Raw genomic sequence first — 18671 nt, 5'->3', positions numbered from 1 at the left:
CACCTGGAAAGACCAGCTGATCCGCCTGCACTTTTACTGTGCAAGAAACTCCATGTAATGTAATTTGGTATTCAGTATGTGAGCAATTTACTCAGCACTGATCAATCTTTCCTTCTCCGATAATACTGACACCTTTGAATTCAGAAGAACGGTTCCCCCTATTTTCACAAAATAATTTCTCTATTTCTCAGAAATGTCATGCTGTACACTTTGTTTACACTAACAAAGGCATGGTCAGATCTAAAAGTATAATGTTCAAAGTATAAAGTTCAAAAGGAGATGGATTAAGTAAAGTGTTAAGGGCAAGCATCTGTTCATGCCAGGATGTGATCACTCTCAGTTAATACTTTTAAAAACTGGACACAGACAAGCTATTGAAGCATCTTCTGCAAATCATGTTCGCTTGGCATAATAAGAATCTTTATTCGTGTCACAAGTAGACTGACATTAACACTGCAATGAAGTTACTGTGAAAATCCCCTAGTCGCCACACTGCGGCGCTGTGGCCATCTAAAATGGCCTTCCACAAAGGATAAAGAGAATTGTGGTCAAGTCGGGACACAGACAGTACACAGCCTCTGTGTATTGAGCAAAGGAAAGCCAGACCGACTGAAACATGCACCTGTTAAAGATCAATCACCGATTTCCCCAGGACAATAGACTCATATCAAGGAATAGCAACAGTAGCAGACTGCCTGGTGTCACTCCCCCTTATTTGGAAAGGCCTATGCACTTGGAACAATAATGACTAGGACCTGCCCAGCCATCAAGTTACCCGTCCTTAATTGGCCAGTATTGATCCGAGTGATCAAGACCCTATCAATCCATTGGATCCTGAGTTAACCCCGTCCAAAAGGGCGCAAAAGAGAAGAAGGATAAGAGGCCCTGCGCACTAGGGATCGATCCCTTTCGGGACTGGCCTGCCCCCGCACCAATTGCAGCATAACGACTAGCCAAGTTCAAGACCCGTCATCGCTACCTGAGAGAGACGAGCTGCAGCCGAGACGAACCTGACGATTTCCAGCCGACACACGTGGGGATTCAGATAAAGGCCTTATCTACCTGCACAAAGCCGGTCACCCAGAAGTTAAGTAAAGGTCATCTTCGTTGATGGGTGTAGTTTAATGCGTAGCCACATGTATCATTGCACACAGAGAGATAAGTCTTGTGTTTAATAATAAACTGTCTTTTAAACTAACATACTGGTTGTGTGGTCATTTGGTCAATACAAGAAACACTCGCAGCTTGTGGTGTATTAATAAAAGTAGCAACAGCGCCTGTTCGGATACCCTGAGGGAGGATTCGGAATGTCCAATTCACCTAACCTGTACATCTTTCAGGACTTGTGGGAGGAAACCAGAGCACCCGGAGAAAACCCATGCAGACACGGGGAGAACATGCAGATTCCGCATAGACAGTGGCCCAAGCCAGGAATTGAACCCCGGTCCCTGCCGCTGTGAAGGAACAGTGCTAACCACCATGCTACCGTGCCACCCTATGTGCTGGTCAGTATCAAATCTCAGGCAAATACATCATTAACTATGAGCATTCACAGCCAACCAGGGAATTCCCACAGCTGTCTAAAGATGGGCCTGACCGAGGGCAGCACGGTGGCACAGTGGTTAGCATTGCTGCCTACGGCGCTGAGGACCCGGGTTCGAATCCCGGCCCTGGGTCACTGTCCGTGAGGAGTTTGCACATTCTCCCCGTGCCTGCGTGGGTTTCACCCCCACAACCCAAAGATGTGCAGGTTAGGTGGATTGGCCACACTAAAATGCCCCTTAATTGGTAAGTTGGCTGGGTGCTGAAATTGACAGTCGATCCCTCAATGTTCAAATGAGCTTGTTTAATCATGTGGTTGTATGACTCACCGATAGTTGCTGTCATCTCTAATGCCTATATTGCAAAGGGGTCTCGGAACACTTATTGCTGGTGGTCAGCTGACAAGGTGACAGCCTGAAAACATCAGACGCTCGAGCTAGCTAACCCCTCCCTGGTGCAATAGAAACCCATTGATATCCATAGGAAAAAAGATGTGTAAGGCCATTTTGCCAAGAGAGTCTGCACCAACCATCTCTAAAAGAGCACACCCCAACTCAGGGAGTCCACTCCCCCATCCTATTCCCGCAACCCCATTGAACCATCACATCTTTGGACACTAAGGGGCAATTTAGCATGGCCAATCCACTAACCTAAACACCTTTCGGACCGTGTGGGAGGAAACTGGAGCACCGGGAAGGAAATCCATGGAGAGACAGTGAGAACTCCATACAGGCTGGAATTGAACCCAGGTCCTGGCGCTGTGGGGTAGCAAAGAAAGAAAGTCAAGTGTCTTAACCACTGCTGTCACCTTGCTGCCCGAAACAAATGGGTGAAACATGCAGGTGGCCTCGTTCGAAAAAAAGTACCCGATTTGTTTCTTTAAAGGGCCCAATTGCAGTATTAAACACACATTCTCAGTAAAATTTAAATATTTTTTTTATTAGTCTTAATATATGATTCTACATAAATTATTTCATATGGCTCTGATTAAGGATTGCTCTCGTTCATGTCGATCCAGCCCCACTTCACATCCAGTTCCTGACTACAATTCAAGCTTGCTCAACTCTCACAATGACTTCATTCGCTCTTTTCATTCCTACTCTGCTTTTGACCATCATCCGAGGGGCTCCAACTTCAGGCACGCACTCCAGGCTGTGCCCCATTGACTCCCAGGTTCAGGGTTGCTCACCTGGCTTCGGCCCTAGATCCGTTGCGTTATTATCCCTTTTGGATGCATTTTGGGATCCATCACAGCTGCAATTCTCAAGTGAGCTTCAGTTCCTGCTGGCAGCATTTCAGCTGACTCAAACTCAACTGCCAACTCCTTGATGCTGTTTTGTATTGTGCTTTAGAAGAGAAATTGCCTCTGCCATTGTGCATGTTTTTATACAGTTGTGCGCAGCCACCTCACGTGGCGACATTCAGAAAATCGGATTTAACATCCACAATAATGCTTAATAAGGGACAATGAATGTTAAATGCACGTCCACGTCATGACCAAAAAAGGGCAGGAAATGTTCACTGCTTCACGCTGCATACATTAATACGATCATCACTACCTTACAAGGGCATAACATTTGAAGCACTTGCTTACTTCACAATGGGCTTGAAGTGCACTTTTGCACATCACAATGGGTGCCGGGGAAACTGTAAGCTATATAAAATGGCAAATCATCTCAAATGAGAGCAGCAGTGAGAGCTAAGCTGAAGATTTGCGATGGCAAGAAGCCGCTCTCGGAGAAGCTATGGACGAGGGAGACGACGTGGTGGAAGAAGGAGACGTAGGAGGAGAAGGAGGAGGAGGGGAGGGCGTCGAGGGAGAAGAAGCCGTTAAACTCCTTCAGACATTGCAAAATGGAAAGTAGAGCCACATTTGGACCAACGGATTATTAGTCACTTCCTGCTTGAAACATCCTGCCTGCTGTCTCCCGTCAACCAAGCAGAGACTGACTGCCCTGCATGCATGTTTTGAAGACTTCATTATCTTCTGTTCTGATTTGTTCATGAATAAAAGCATCAGCAATGATGCTGGAAACAATGTTTTTGTGTACCTTGAAATGTTAGTCTTATTATAGTGTTAGCTTAGGCTTGGCATACAAGCTCACCTTTGGTCCGGGGAGTCCTGCCAAACCGGGTGTACCAGGCTGTCCCTGTAAGAATAAAAAATGTCTTAAACTCACAACTTTTATCTCCTTCCCGACCCTGCCAGAATATTTTGACCAGTAATGACCTACCGGTTTTCCAATTTTGCCTTCTCCTGCTCGTCCAGGCACTCCAGCTGGCCCGGTATCACCAGGAATTCCAGGTAACCCTGGTTCACCATCTGTACCAGCTCCCCCCTATAGAAAGAGGAAGAGTGGTGAAGTTGATACTTCTTTCCCCTTACCCTTTAATATCTCATGTGTGTATAGTCTCACAAGTAGGCTTATATTACCAGTGCAATGAAATTACTGTGAATTTTTTCTCATAACTGCAATTAAATTACTTGGAATAATGGAAGAAACTTGGAATATTTTCAAGGAGCCAGTTACTGGAGGTGTATTGGGAATGTGGTAGTGTTGAGGCTGTTATAATCACATCTTATGGAAATGGCAGAGCAGGCTCAAAGGGGCTGGGGTGCAAGTGGGCTGCCACCTACCTCCTGTACCTAATTTGTATACTTGTAGTCAGCAAGCTGTCTCCACCTCCTGAGGCTATTTCCATCCGAACAGTCTTCTGATTGTCTCAGTGTAACATCCATTGATCAATCCTCTGAGATGACCAATTCTGCATTTGTTGGTGTGTTTGTAACTGAAGTAATGTGTGCCTTTAGCTATCTTTCTTACTAAGATGCTTTAACTTGTCTTTATTAGAATCTACACACTCCCCGCCAGCCCCCCTCTCCCTCAGGTTATAAATCGCTGAATTACAAGATTGACCACACACTTACCTTCTCACCTTTGCTGCCTGGGGGACCAGCAACTCCTGGGACACCCTGTGTAGTGAAGCATTAGATATTAACAGTTGTGTTTATTTGAAGGTGCTGTGCTGCCTCTCACCCTGGACCAGGAGTGACGTCCCCCCCCCTCCAACGACGCAGGCCCACCTCCCCCAAACTGAGCCCTCCCCCTCTCCGCCCCCCCAACTCCCCACAAACCACCCCCTCCCTTGAGCATTGGGGCAGAAGCCCAGTGCCCCTGTGCTGACTGCCTGATTTCAAAGATGGCTACTCACCTCCTTGGATCCCCACAGCAGATAGTTCACTAGCTTCATGTTTTTAAATAAGTGTTCTAAACGGTGTACGCTTGATCACTTGCTGGGGAGGCGGTCAGATCATGGGAGGCCATTGGATAGGGTCCCTTCCCGTTAATGGGATTGAAATTGGTGATTATTGGCTGCTTGTCACATCGCGGCGGGCCTGGATCTTGCCAACGGGAGCGGGCCCGGTTGGATCGGACACCGATCGCCGCCCAGCATGGTTCCCAATTTCAGCCTCACCCACTATATAACCAGCCGCTTGTTCTCCCGTCCGGACAGACGTGGCCCATAGATTGCACCCTCTGTCTCTCTTTTCTCCTTTCAGACATTCCTCAACTACCCTAAAATCTCCTTATATGGTTTGATTTAAAATTTTGTTTGAAACGCTCCTGCATAAGGTCTGGGTACATTTACCAAGTTAAAGGAACTAATTAAATGCAAGTTGTTGTCATCAGTTAACAGCACAATTTGTACAAGTATCCCTTTCATTCCACATTCCCCTTCCCAAGCCCCATCCCCAACATCACAGCACCCCAGGGTAAAGGAATTCCCACAATTAATGATTCTGTTGTACGTACCTCATTTCCTGGCACGCCAGGTGGACCAGTTGGGCCTGATCTTCCAATAATACCCTGTTACGAGACAAGTTCAAAGAAAAATGACATTAAAAAAAAAACACATTAAACACATAAATTACAATTTAAATATGAAATTAAGCTGTAAAGCAATTTGCTGAGGACAAATATCCAAATATTTGGTCATTTGGTCTATTGGCTTTGAAGTGGCTACCAGACTTTGTGAGGAAGCTCTTCCTATTGTGTGATAAATCTGAGTCGATGCTGCACGTACTTTGTGAGGAATAGCAACTGGGATCTGAGGTGGCAGTACTCAATATGTTCCAGAAGCATTCAGAAACAATTTGGCAGTGTGTATGTGGCCTGCCATTGACTGTTAGGCTTTGGTGTTATCCAAGTTGAGCGAGAAGAAATTTCATGTCATCCATGAGTTAAGAATAGAAGGCAAATGACAGGAATAGTATAAAGGGTTCAAGACACCAGTAAGTCATAGAATCCCTACGGTGCAAAAGGAGGCCATTTGGCCCATTGAGTCTTCACCAACCCCTCCACCCTATCCTGTAACCCAACCTAAACGTTTTGGACACTTAAGGGCAATTTAGCATTGTCAATCCACCTAACCTGCACAACTGTGGGAGGAAACCGGTGTAAACTACATACATGTCATCCGAGGCTGGAATTGAACCCGGGTCCCTGGTGCTGAGAGGCAGCTGTATGAATCACTGTGCCACCCTACAGTGCAGAAGAATTCCATTCAGCCCATCAAGTCTGCACCGATCCTCCAAAAGAACACCCAACCTAGGCCCAAGCACCCTCCCTATCCCTGAAACCCCACCTTAACTTTTAGAAACTATGGGGCAATTTATAATGGGCAATCCACCTAACCTGCACATCTTTGGACTGTGAGAGGAAACCAGAGCACCCGGTGGAAGGCACGGGGAGAAAGTGCAAACTCCACACAGGCAGTCACCTGAGGTTGGAATCGAACTGGGGTCCCTAGTGCAGCAAGGCAGCAGTGCTAACCACTCTGCCACCTTGCCTCCACAATTGGTCAGCAGTTTTTTTATTTTTCCTAATTTATCCTTTGTTTCCAATTTCTCGGCAAATATTGTCAGTTTTTGCACCCTTGATTTTGAATCAGAAAATTGCAGGATCTAATTTAAATTCAGAATCTATGTTGTAACCTCTGCGGATTCGCTCTACATTGAAAGGTACTGCTATACAAATGCCAGTTGTTGGTATTTACTGTGTGAAGGAGACATCCAGGATAATCACGAGTTGCGTTATCTGAGAAGCTGTATCTGCCAAGTTGTCACCGTGGTAGTGTAGCCCCTCTAAGGGAGCGGTGGCCCTGGCGGACCATGTGACCAATCGTACAGGAGCACGCAAACCCTGGCCAATTGAGAGAATGGGGCCTTGGAACAAGGGCCTGGGAAGCGTGGACACCGGAGCCAAAGAAGGGACAAGACCCACCCTATTGTGTTCTATATGTGTGTATATATAGCAACCAGCCTTTACCTTTCGTTAATAAACCCCCGTGTTACTGCTGGAAGCCTCCAGAGTGTTTCTGTAACCATCACATTGACGAGGAGGTAAAATGGGGTCACATCCTGCAGTATCTTGTGATTCGAGGGGGGAATATTTTTACTCATAGGGCGGGATTCTCCCGTCCCCCAGCCGCGTGTTTCGCGGTGGCGCAAATTTCTTTCCCCGTTGCTTGGCAATGGGATTTCTAATTGAAGCTACCCCATGCCGCCGGGACACCCGTGGGCGGGGTGCCTTGCCAGCGGGAAAAGAGAACCCCAAGGGCCGGAGAATTCTGTCCAGTGTGTGTTCTTCGTTATTGGAATATGCTGCCCTAAAGGGTGGCAGTTTCAAAGGTAACTTTCAAAAACGTAAACATTTGAAACTGAACATACAAATTAGGAGTCGGAGTCGGCCACTCGGCCCCTTGAACTTGCTGTGCGATTCAACACCGTCAACTAATTGAATAGATCTGTCAATTAGCCATTCAGACGGATGCTGCACTATGTCTTTAAACTGGCAGAGAAAACAATCGACATTATGAACTTATTAGCATAGTTAATTGCATATTAATAAAATACTCACCATTTCACCCTTTTCCCCAGGAACACCAGCAGAGCCTTGATCACCCTGTTGACCCTGGAAGTTAAAGAAATGGCACATAAGCTAAATATTTGACTGATTTCCATCCATTTAATAATAATAATCTTTATTATTGTCACAAGTAAGCTTACATTAACACTGCAATGAAGTTATTGTGAAAATCCCCAAATCGCCACACTCTGGTGCCTATTCGGGTACATAGAGGGAGAATTCAGAATGTCCAATTCACCTAACAGCACGTCTTTCGGGACTTTAATATGGCTAATGCAAATGTATGACTGACAAACATAAAAACATCAGAGTACAAAGTGCAGCTAGGAACTACTAATTCAAACAAAAGTGAGTATGCCATGGACAAGTTCATAGTAAACTAAATCTCTCGCAATTGTTATAATTATTGTGTTTTTGTGTTATTGTGTACATAGTTATTGTGTTAAGATGAGGCTGTACATGGGGAGGATCTATACATACTGCTGTTGACAAACAAATATTGAATATTTGAGTAGCCATCTGCAATACAAGACTTAGCACAGGGCTTCACATATCGCTCAGCATACTCTATCATGTAACCTTACATCACTGATGATAAAGACTATTATTTACATATTCAAAATTACAACTTTACACTACAAATTGGAGCCTCAAACTATTTCCATGTGCTGCTTTGCTGTTGGCACATTTTATCACTTTATGATTGATCAGCAAAATGGTCTAAAATAGCATAACAAATTTTTAACTTCAACTTTTTAATTCAGAGTTTTCGTAACACTGCAAATAAATAAAGATAGACACTGAAAAGCGTGAACTTTGAAAATTAATTAATGGACCAGTTTCAACTTGCACTTCTATTTTCCTGTAATTTTCAATTAGGAGCCATGCTGACTGCTGAAAGTGTCCTGACTTTTAGAAGACTGGTTAAAAACATATGGATGTATTGACGGCACGGTAGCAAAGTGCTTCGCACTGTTTCTAGACAGCACCAGGGACTTTGGTTTGATTCCCGGCTTGGGTCACTGTGCGGAGTCTGCATGTTCTTTCTGTGTCTGCGTGGGTTTCCTCCGGGTGCTCCCGTTTCCTACCACAAGTCCCCAGAGACGTGCTTGTTAGGTGAATTCTCCCTCTGTGTACCCAAACAGGCGCCAGAATGTGGCGACTAGGGAATTTTGACAGTAACTTCATTGCATTGTTAATGTAAGCCTACTTGTGACACTAATAAAGATTATTTATTATTGTCTGAGGTTATTGTTGATGTTTTTGCTTTCAATTCTGTACCATGTGCTTTGCACTGTACAATATAACAATTATAAAATATCCGAAAGAGTGAAATATTGTCAGGTTTTCTTCAATGTGGGATGTGACCAAGTTTTATATGTGTTGAGTTCTTGATTTCAGTTACTCATCAATTCCAAAGACTTCCCAGAAGGGGGAAACATAGGGAGTTGATTAAATCTGTAAAGCCTACGGACTCAAAGGACCATCCTCACTTCATAACAGCATTTCTTCCCATTTACTGAAAAATCAAGAGTGGCCTTCAGCTCAGTAGAAATGAGGTAATAGTTACATTGACCTTACATGAAAGGCAGGGGGGCAGACAATCAAATTCACTTCTGCCTGGTTGTACAATGAGCACTACAGGCCAAAACTTTGAACCAGTAGATTGGGTTGGTACCAACACAAAATAGGAACTAGATTTCTGTTTCACTCTCTCTTGATGCTTATCAATACCAATTTCAAAAAGGCCCAAGTCTGTATTAGGGTTATATTCACAGGCCTCTGACAAGTCTCATAACTGATGTTAGCTGTGCTATACTCTTCATACTGAATAACCATGAAGCTTATTCATGAAGGTTATTCTCAAACCTCGTCCCTCGCCTGAGATGTGGTGATCCTCAGGTTAAGTCACCACCAGTCTCCCGCCTCAAAGGGGAAAGCAGTTTATTTTCATCTGGGACTATGCCGCCTTTACCTTACCTTTATTCTTCATACTACTTATCCCCGCTATCCTAAGATCTGATCCACTGAGTGTAATTGTTATATCAGCAAAGTTTATTGTCAACGTTTTTGGTTTGGAGGCTGTGTCTTGGAGAACAGAGTTACATTATTAATTGTAAACAATTGGAAGACAAATGGTTCTTGTCCCATCTTTGAAGTAAAGTGACAGCTAGAGGGAACCAAATCTTTTATCCATCCTTTATCATGGCTGAGATTAGTGTATACAAGTATAAGGCACTCCATTGGACAACTGTTGCAGTTCTGATGAAGGGTCAAAAGTAAAACAGGAATTGTTCTCTCCCTTTCATGTGACCAATTGTAAGTTCCAGATTTCCAGGAAGCATACCACACTTAGTCACTGAGTAAAATAACTTCAACCACATTCAAGAAATGACAGCAGCATGCTTGATTGACACTTGTCATGTTAGGGAGATAGTAACAACTTGGTTCTAGAAATGGCCCCAAGGCGTAGTAGGAAATTTAGGGGTTAAACAGACTGAAGGAACAGACTTCTAGCAGCACAGTCAGAGGGATATGCCCACAACCTGAGTTACTTTGTCCCATTCAGGCTTGACCTCATTAGTTGGAATAAACAGGATGCCCCACTTCAGGCAAGATGATCCACTCAAGATCCATTGTCATTCTGATTTGACCAGCCATTACCCCATCACAGAATCTGATGTCTTATTTGCCTTTCTTGGAATGTTAGTTGCATATGAAATTATAACTCTATTCTTTTGTAGAAACGGGAGTGGAAAATCAGAGAGCCAAGATAATGATAATGGATACAAGTCTGGGCACCTCAGGGGAGAACCTTTGTTTGAAGCTGTGGGCAGAGCTTAGAGAGAGTGAGGGAAAGAACGCTGTCCTGAAAGGTTAAATACAGGATGTGTAAATTGACCAGAGAGGTCATGAAAGTTGCCACCGAGGCAGGCTTTGGAAAAGGATTCTGAGCAAATGTGCCGCACAGAAGAAAAATTGATTTGTAAATGCAAGTATTGCTTTTGTCTGTGTAAGAGGCATGAGAACATCATGGTTACTGAAAGTGATGTTTTATTGGAACTAGTGTGTTAAGGTTAAGAATCCACATGTACTCTGTGTTAGAGCTGACGTATAAGTTTAAATATTGTTTTATTTTATTTTGCTTTAATAAAGCTTGTTTATAAAATAACCAAGCCATATTTCTTACACAGTCACTCCGGGAATGAATTGATCATTTTGCTCTTAAAAAATGTTATAGCATTTGGTCTAGTCTTTTAGCCATTGTTGAGACCTGATCTGGCATCCGTAATGAATTGGGGGCCCATAGCCGGGATTCCTTTATATAATTCCTTGTTTGGTTTGGATTATCAAACTTTAACACAATGAGTGTGTGTGGATTAATTGTATTCATTCCGGGTTTGAAATATTGGATAGGTAGTGACTGGAAATGGCCCTTACGCTCACAAAAGATGTCCTGGGGATAGAGGAATTCATTTGGGAGGATTTGCAAAGGGGATCAAAAGCAAAGCTGCTGAGAGAAAAGCAGAGAAACTGCAGTTAGCCCTGCCAAAAGGGGCCAAGAAAGCAGACATAATACAAAGCCTAGCTCGATATTTAAACTTACCAGTGACACAATATCCAATTAAAAATGAAAGAAATGGAAATGCAGCAAAAACGGAGAGAAATGGAGATGGTGGAATGAAGCAAAGGAAAAATAAAGAGAATTTGAACTTTGGAAACTGGTGGAGGCAAAGGCAGAAGCTGAGAAAGGTTTAGGGGAAGAAGAAATACCCCCTCGTCAAAGGTTCAGTAGGAATATGTTTAAATATATGCAAGCCTTGCTAAGATTCAATGAAAATGATGTTGAAACATACGTTATATCCCTTGAGAAAGTAGCTAAACAATTGTATTAGTGAAAAACCATGTTGGTTTAAACAAAGTTGGTAGGTAGAGCGGGTGATGTTTTTGCCTCACCGTCAGAGGAGAAATCTGGGGATTATGATGTGGTGAAGAAAGCCATATTAAGAGCCGACAAACTAATGTGCCAAAAGATTAGAATTCTAAAAAAAGAACCAGGTCAGACCTATCTAGAATTCAAAAGAATCAAACAAGCCAACTTTGATAGGTGGACAAGGGCACTTATAGTAAACTGAACGTGTGAAGAGCTTTGGGATATAATCATTTGAGAGGAATTTAAAGATTCATTTTCTGCAGTCGTCAGAACTCACATGGAAGAACAGAGAGTTAAAATGGTTAGGAGGGACAGATAAAGGACAAAGCTGCATCACCATTTCACAGAGAGCATTGTCCATGGTGGAATACGGAATCTGGAGGCTGAAGAGCTGGTACAAATGCAGCCAGAATAGTCAGCCAATTTTCAACATTCAGTGACTGGTGATATGGTGAGGTATGGGAAAAAATTACAATGGACTATATCCAGGGGATGTTCGTTCGTTTAAAAATGAAAAAAAGAGATAATATACAGTCTTAAAAATAAACTATATGAAATTTTAAGAAATTCTTAGAATTGAGAAGGTCTCAGAAAATGAAGCCATTTGTGGAAATTGGTGGTCCATTTTTTTTAGGAATGAAGATGTCGTGTTCGGGAGATATTAGGAACTTGGGATTCAGAAATGTGGTCCAAGATGTAGCAGGCAATTTAGGGTTAATCAGACTGAGGGACACGACTGCTAGCAGCAGAGTCAGAGGGATATGCCAGATTAAGAGTTACCTTGTCTCATTCAGACTTAACCTCGTTAGTGGGAATTCCCAGGATGCCCATCTCAGCAGGGTGATCCACTCAAGATCCATTGTTATTCGAGAAAACCTTGTTTGACCATCCATTATTCCATCACAGAACCTGATGACCTATTCGTCTATCATTGGAATGTTAGTTGCATGTGAAGTTATACCTCTGTTCTTTTGTAGAAACACGAGTGAAAATCTGACAGCCAAGGTAACAATAACGGATTGAAGTCTGGCCACCTCAAGGGAGAACTGTGCTTGAGGGGATGGGTGGAGCTTAGAGAGAGAGAGAGAAAGAATGCTTATGAAACAGTTACAGACAGAAGACTGTAAATCGACCAGAGAGGTCATGAAAGTTGCCACCAAGGCAGACTTTGGAAAATTGTTTTGTAAATGCAAGTATTGCCTTTGTCTGTCTGTGCAAGTGGTATGAGAGTGGCATTGTTTTGAAAGTGATGTTTGATGGGAACGAGTGTGTTAAGGATAAGAAACTGCATGTACTCTGTTAGTTTTAGAGCTGAAGTATAAGTTTAAATATTGTTTTTTTTTCTTTTGTTTTAATAAAATTTGTTTATAAAATAACCAAGCCCTATTCTTATATTATCACTCCTGGAATGAATCGATCTTTCTGCTCCGTCTTCAAATTTAAAAAAAGTTCTGACATCTAGTCCAGTCTTTTACCACTGTTAAGAGCTGGCCAGGCGTCCATAATACACTCCATCCATCACTTCATTCACTCCCATTCACAGGACTAGGCTCTTCAGCCCTCCAAGCCTACACCAGCTGTGCTGCTCACCTAACCTAAAACCTTCTACACTTCCGGTGTCTATATCCTTCTATTCCCATCCTATTCAAGTATTTGTCAAGACACCCCTTTAATGTCACTATCGTACCCGCTTTCACTATTGGACCTGCTTCCACCACCTCCTCCGGCAGCGAGTTCCATGCACCCACTACCCTCTGTTTAAAGAACTTCCCTCACACATCTCCTATAAACTTTGCCCTTGCACCTTGAACTTATGTTCCCTAGTAATTGACTCTTCCACTCTGAGAAAAAGCTTCCTCCGCCAACACAGTGACAGTAGTGTGTACCATACATGATGCATTTCACAACTCGCCAAGACCATTTTGACAGAATTTCTAAACCTGTGGCCTCAAATACTGAGAGAAATAAGGACAGCAAATGCGTGGAAACCTCTTGCACATTCCCCTCCAATTCACAGGCCTTGGAACCATATTACTATTCCTTTGCTATCACTTAATCAAAATCTTGGAACTCTTTCTTTAATAGCGCTGTGGGTGTCCATACACCATACAGACTGCAGTAAGAAGTCTTACAGCACCAGGTTAAAGTCCAACAGGTTTGATACAAACACGAGCTTTCGGAGCGCAGCTCCTTCCTCAGGTGAAGGAGCTGCGCTCCTGAGGAAGGAGCTGCGCTCCGAAAGCTCGTGTTTGTATCAAACCTGTTGGACTTTAACCTGGTGTTGTAAGACTTCTTACTGTGCTCACCCCAGTCCAACGCCGACATCTCCACATCATACAGACTGCAGCAGTTGAAAAAAGTGAGTCGCTACCATCTTCTCAAAGCCAGTTAGTGATGGGCAACTATTGCTGGACTTGCAAACATCATGGGCCGGAATTCTCCGATCTGAGTTCGCCCCGTCGCCGCTGCCAGCGAGAACGGGGGATCTGGCGCTCAGCTACTCCAGTCACAGCAGCGGACAGGAGAATCCCAGGCGAGATCGGAGAATTCAGGCCCATACCTCAAAAAAAAAAATTATATCACACATCCTTGAGGCAAATGAATGTTACCTTTGGGCCTGAATGTCCTGCAGGTCCACTTGCACCTGGTATTCCATGGGAACCCTAAAAAGAAAATTCATTTGTTATAGAGATGCAAACGCACAATGACTCATTTAAATAAAGCTGCCATTTCACTGGACACAAACTTCTGCCGTGCTCCAACTATTTCTGATGTCGCACCACGCTCCATGACCCGTGGCCGTTTCCTTAAATTTCTCAACAAAATAAAACAAGGGCACAAATTTGGGTTGATCGACATCACAGAATTAATGGAAACATATGTATTGTTGAAGAGATCAGCCAAAATCTTGAACTATCAGCTAGTTAATGTGAATAAAGGAGCTGTTTAAAGCACAGACTGTGAGCAACATTACACATGGTCCTTGGTGGGTCAGTAAACTTGTCTACTGGATATCTGAGCCATACAGGCATAGAAGGCCTATCCTTATCCAAGCTTAGACTGGATAAAGTGCACCACAACAACCCCAGTACGTTCGAAACAGGATAGCGTGCCAGATTCCTGCTCCTGTTTATTTTCTCGCTGCACCTGCTGGAAGTGCAGCTGCGTGACATCGGGCTAAAATAGTGCCCGACAGACAACCTGCCTGTTTGCTGTCACCATCAAAGCTTGCCCGTGAATAGCAACTATCTGGATGAGTATCCAGGATCGAAAATCAGCCATGGTCTCAGTGAATAGGCCTGAGGGGCTAAATAGCTTTCTCCAATCGTTATGTTCCCATATAAGGGAGTTAATGAGACAGAATACAAAGGAAAGGAGAAGAAGAAAGCAAACAGGGCAGAAACATCTCCTCTGCTCACTATAGGATAATGATACTGTAATCACAGCAGGAAGATGCCTCTGAAAGAAAAAAAATGACTTGTGTTTATAATTTCACAAGGCTAGGTTGTCCTTTCCAGCCAATTGAGTATTATTTGAAATATAGAAAGTAGGTCACAGGTCAACCAATTTGCGGATGGTAAGTTCGCATGATCTGCAATGTGATCCAGCTAATCCATTTTTAGCGATTTTGGTTGAGGGATAAATATTGGTCAAGGTGGCAGGTTGCATTCCCCTACTCTTCATGTAAGCAATATCATGAGATATTTTCTGTTGTGTGATGTAATTTCGAATAACACAAGCTGCCACTTGATGCAGTTTTGAGCAAAAGATGCTCCAGACTTTGAAGTAAGTTCAATGTGTTTTATTGAACTATTAGCACAGTCATCAATGAGTTCGACTCTCTGCTAATCTGAATGCAGTAACTCAGTCTAACTGAACCAGCCTTGCTGTAAGCCACATGCTGGGGTGTGATGCTAAGGATACACAATGTCTCATTCTGCAGATGTTGGTCTGTGGAAAGAGGCAGGGGCTGATTCCCCGATCCCTTTTATAGTGAGAAACCATCCCTGAGTGTCCTGACTGCTCATTGGTCGTGTCCTATTCTATGTGTTCATTAGCTGCATGTTTGCATTTCACGACATCTCCCTTTTTTTTAATGTTTTGTTGGCACATATGAATGTATTTACGTGTGAATGAGTCTGTCTAACATGACTGACGGAGGACAACAGAACAGAGCAAACAAATCAAACGTCCACAAGTCCAGTCTCTGAGGCTTGCGTCTGATCCTGGTCGACCGCTGGAGAGGTGGCGGAGAGGACGGCGGCAGGCGGGTTGGAAGTCTGACTGGTGGCCTTGTGGTGCGAGGTATCAGGAGGTGGCAATTCAACATATGGAAATGGAGGAGAAAGTGGTTGCAGGCAGACAACTTTGCGCAGTGCCCGTCGATTCCTTCGCACGGACTGTCGAACAACGACAGTCGGCGCAGACCACGCACCTTCCGTATCTTGATCCTGACAGTGTCTGCAAGGGATAGCACGGCCAGTTCAGTGGCATGGGCACCATAGCAGTGCTTTTGATGGTCTCTGAACTGCTGCATCTCCTGCAGCACCGGGAGGTGATCCAGGTTGGGCAGGTGTATGGCTGGAAGAGTCGTCCGCAGTTCCCTGTTCATCAAGAGTTGAGCCGGCGACATGCCATGGACAATGGAGTCGCCCTGTACGCGAGCAGTGCAAGGTGTATGTTGGAAGCAGAGTCCGCGGCCTTGCAGATGAGCTGTTTCACAATGTGCACCCCTTTCTCGACTTTTCCATTGGACTAAGGATAGTGCGGACTGGAGGTGACATGCTGTAAATTGTATGACCTGGCAAACGTGGACCATTCTCGACTGGTAAAGCACGGGCCATTGTCGCTCATGACGGTGATTGGGATGCCATGCCTTGAGAACGTCTCCTTACAGGCTTTGATGATGGTCCGAGAGGTGAGGTCCGGGAGCTTCAGCATCTCAGGGTAATTCGAGAAATAGTCGATGATCAAACTGTAGTCGCGACCATTCACATGAAAGAGGTCGATGCCAACCTTAGACCATGGAGAGGTCACTATGTCATGCTGTTGAAGCGTCTCCTTGCTCTGTGCTGGCTGGAACCGCTGATGGGTAGCACAGTTCAGGACCATGTTTGTGATGTCCTGGCTGATGTCGGGCCAGTAGACAGCTTGCCGGGTTCTGCGTCTGCACTTCTCGACGCCCAGGTGTCCCTCATGAATCTGGCGCAGCACCAAGCTCTGGAGACTGAGCGGAATGACAATCCTGTCCCGCTTGAGGAGGATACCATCAATCACCGTCAGGTCATCCTTCACATTGTAAAATTGTGGGCACTGGCCTTTCTGCCAGTCAATGGTGAGGTTGTGGATGACGCGCTGCAAGAGGGGGTCTTTGGCTGTCTCATCACGGATGAGAATTACCTTCTCATCTGTCGCCGGGAGTGTGCTAGCACACAGCTGCACCTGAGATTCGATGCGCTGGATGATCTCCAGCAGCTCACTGGGCAAGGTGACGGAGCGGGACAATGCATCAGCAATGTTGAGTTCCTTGCCAGGTGTGTACACCAAGTTGAAGTCATTGAAGCTTAAGCAGGATTCTCTGCAACCGAGGTGTCATGTCGTTCAGGTCCTTGTGGATGATGTGAAGCAGAGGCCTATGCTCCGTCTTGACAGTAAATGTCTGCAGACCGTAGACATAATCATGAAATTTGAGGATGCCGGTGAGAAGACCCAAGCACTCATTCTCAATCTGAGCATATCTGGTTTCAGTGGGAGTCATCACCCTGGATGCGTAGGCTACTTGTGCCCAGGATGATGTGTCATCTCATTGAAGCAACACCGCACTGATGCCATCCAGAGTTGCATCTGTGGATATCTTTGTCTCCCAGTCCGGATCAAAGAATGCCAGGACTGGTGCAGTGGTGAGCTTGGCTTTCAGCTCCAGCCACTCTGTCTGGTGTGCCGCCTTCCACTTTTTCACCAGGTTAAGTAGGGCCGTGGTGTGTGTGGCCATGTTTGGAATGAACTTGCCCAGAAAACCGACCATACCCAAGAAGCACAGCACCGCCTTTTTGTCCTCGAGAACCTTCATCGCCTCAATGGCCTTGATTTTGTCTGTGTCCGAGCGCACACCATGCTGTGAGATCTGGTCACCTAGGAACTCGATCGTCAATGTGCCAAAACAACATTTGGACCTGTTTAACTTTAGGCCATTGGCATGTACACGGCGGAATACCTTCTGTAGACAGGGCACATGTCCTTCAGGGGTCGTGGACCATATGATGATGTCAACCACGTACACACGAACCCCTTCAATGCCTTCCATCATCTGCTCCATGATGCGATGGAATATCTCTGATGCCGAGATGGTGCCAATTGCCATGCGATTGTAGCAGTATCTGCCGAAAGGTGTGTTGAAGGTGCAGAGCCTTCTGCTGGACTCTTCCAGCTGGATTTCCCAAAATCCCTGTGATGCATCCAATTTGGTGAAGAAGCATGCCATCTCACTCGTGAATTCCTCCCGCTTCGGGTTGGGGTAGTGTTCCCGCATGATATTCTTATTGAGATCCTTGGGATCAATGCAGATGTGCAGGTCCCCCGGAAGGCTTCTTTACGAACAACATCGAGCTGACCCAGTCAGTCAGTTCGGTGACCTTGGATATGATGCCTTTTTGCAGAAGATCCTTGAGCTGTGCCTTCAGGTACTCTCCCAGTGGAGCAGGGACACAACGTGGTGCATGGACCACTGACTTGTCATCAGGTCGTAGCAGAATCTTGTATCGATACGTGCCTATCCCATTGAACACATCTGGATACTAGGCGAGGATGTCGTCGATGCCGGCCTGAAGATCCACATGGGAGGATGCCGTGGTGTGAACCCTTTGAATGAGGTTCAGCTGCTTGCAGGCGTGCGCACCTAGTAGGGATGCCGTGTCTGGCGTAACAATTTCAAAGCGTAACCATGCTTGTGTGTGTCGGTTGGATGCGTGCAGATGCAGGATCCCAGTGCCGTGATGGCACTCCCTTTGTAACCCAGGATCTTGCAGCTGGAAGGACTGTGGGGGCTTCTTTATGCGTCTGAAGTCTGCCTGTGAGAGGAAGTTGGCAGAGGCACCTGTGTCCAGCTTGAACTGGATGGGGCAGTGGTTAACCTTCGTCACTACTTGCCATTTGTCCTTGGAATCCACAGCTAGGATTGACTGGACTTGCGATGAGTCTGGTGTGGCATATTCACACGTTGTAATAATGCCCACACTGTAGGCATTGTCCAGGCATTCATCATCTGG

At 44.9% G+C, this 18671-nt stretch overlaps 1 protein-coding gene across 1 annotated transcript in view; it reads right to left on the bottom strand.

The window, feature by feature from the left end:
• col22a1 (collagen, type XXII, alpha 1) overlaps positions 1 to 18671 on the bottom strand; it is a 375895-nt gene that overhangs the window by 73284 nt on the left and 283940 nt on the right. The window contains exons 31-36 of the mRNA XM_038808788.1: positions 14016 to 14069; positions 7464 to 7517; positions 5358 to 5411; positions 4472 to 4516; positions 3777 to 3881; positions 3648 to 3692 (exon numbers count right to left, since the gene is read on the bottom strand). Of these exons, the coding sequence (XP_038664716.1) occupies positions 3648 to 3692; positions 3777 to 3881; positions 4472 to 4516; positions 5358 to 5411; positions 7464 to 7517; positions 14016 to 14069 (357 nt within the window). The remainder of the gene's footprint in view (positions 1 to 3647; positions 3693 to 3776; positions 3882 to 4471; positions 4517 to 5357; positions 5412 to 7463; positions 7518 to 14015; positions 14070 to 18671) is intronic.

This window comes from Scyliorhinus canicula, chromosome 10 (assembly GCF_902713615.1).
Source record: "Scyliorhinus canicula chromosome 10, sScyCan1.1, whole genome shotgun sequence".
Taxonomy (NCBI): Eukaryota; Metazoa; Chordata; class Chondrichthyes; order Carcharhiniformes; family Scyliorhinidae; genus Scyliorhinus; species Scyliorhinus canicula.
The sequence above is the reverse complement of the archived record's forward strand: the minus strand, read 5'-3'. Positions and strand labels throughout refer to the sequence as shown.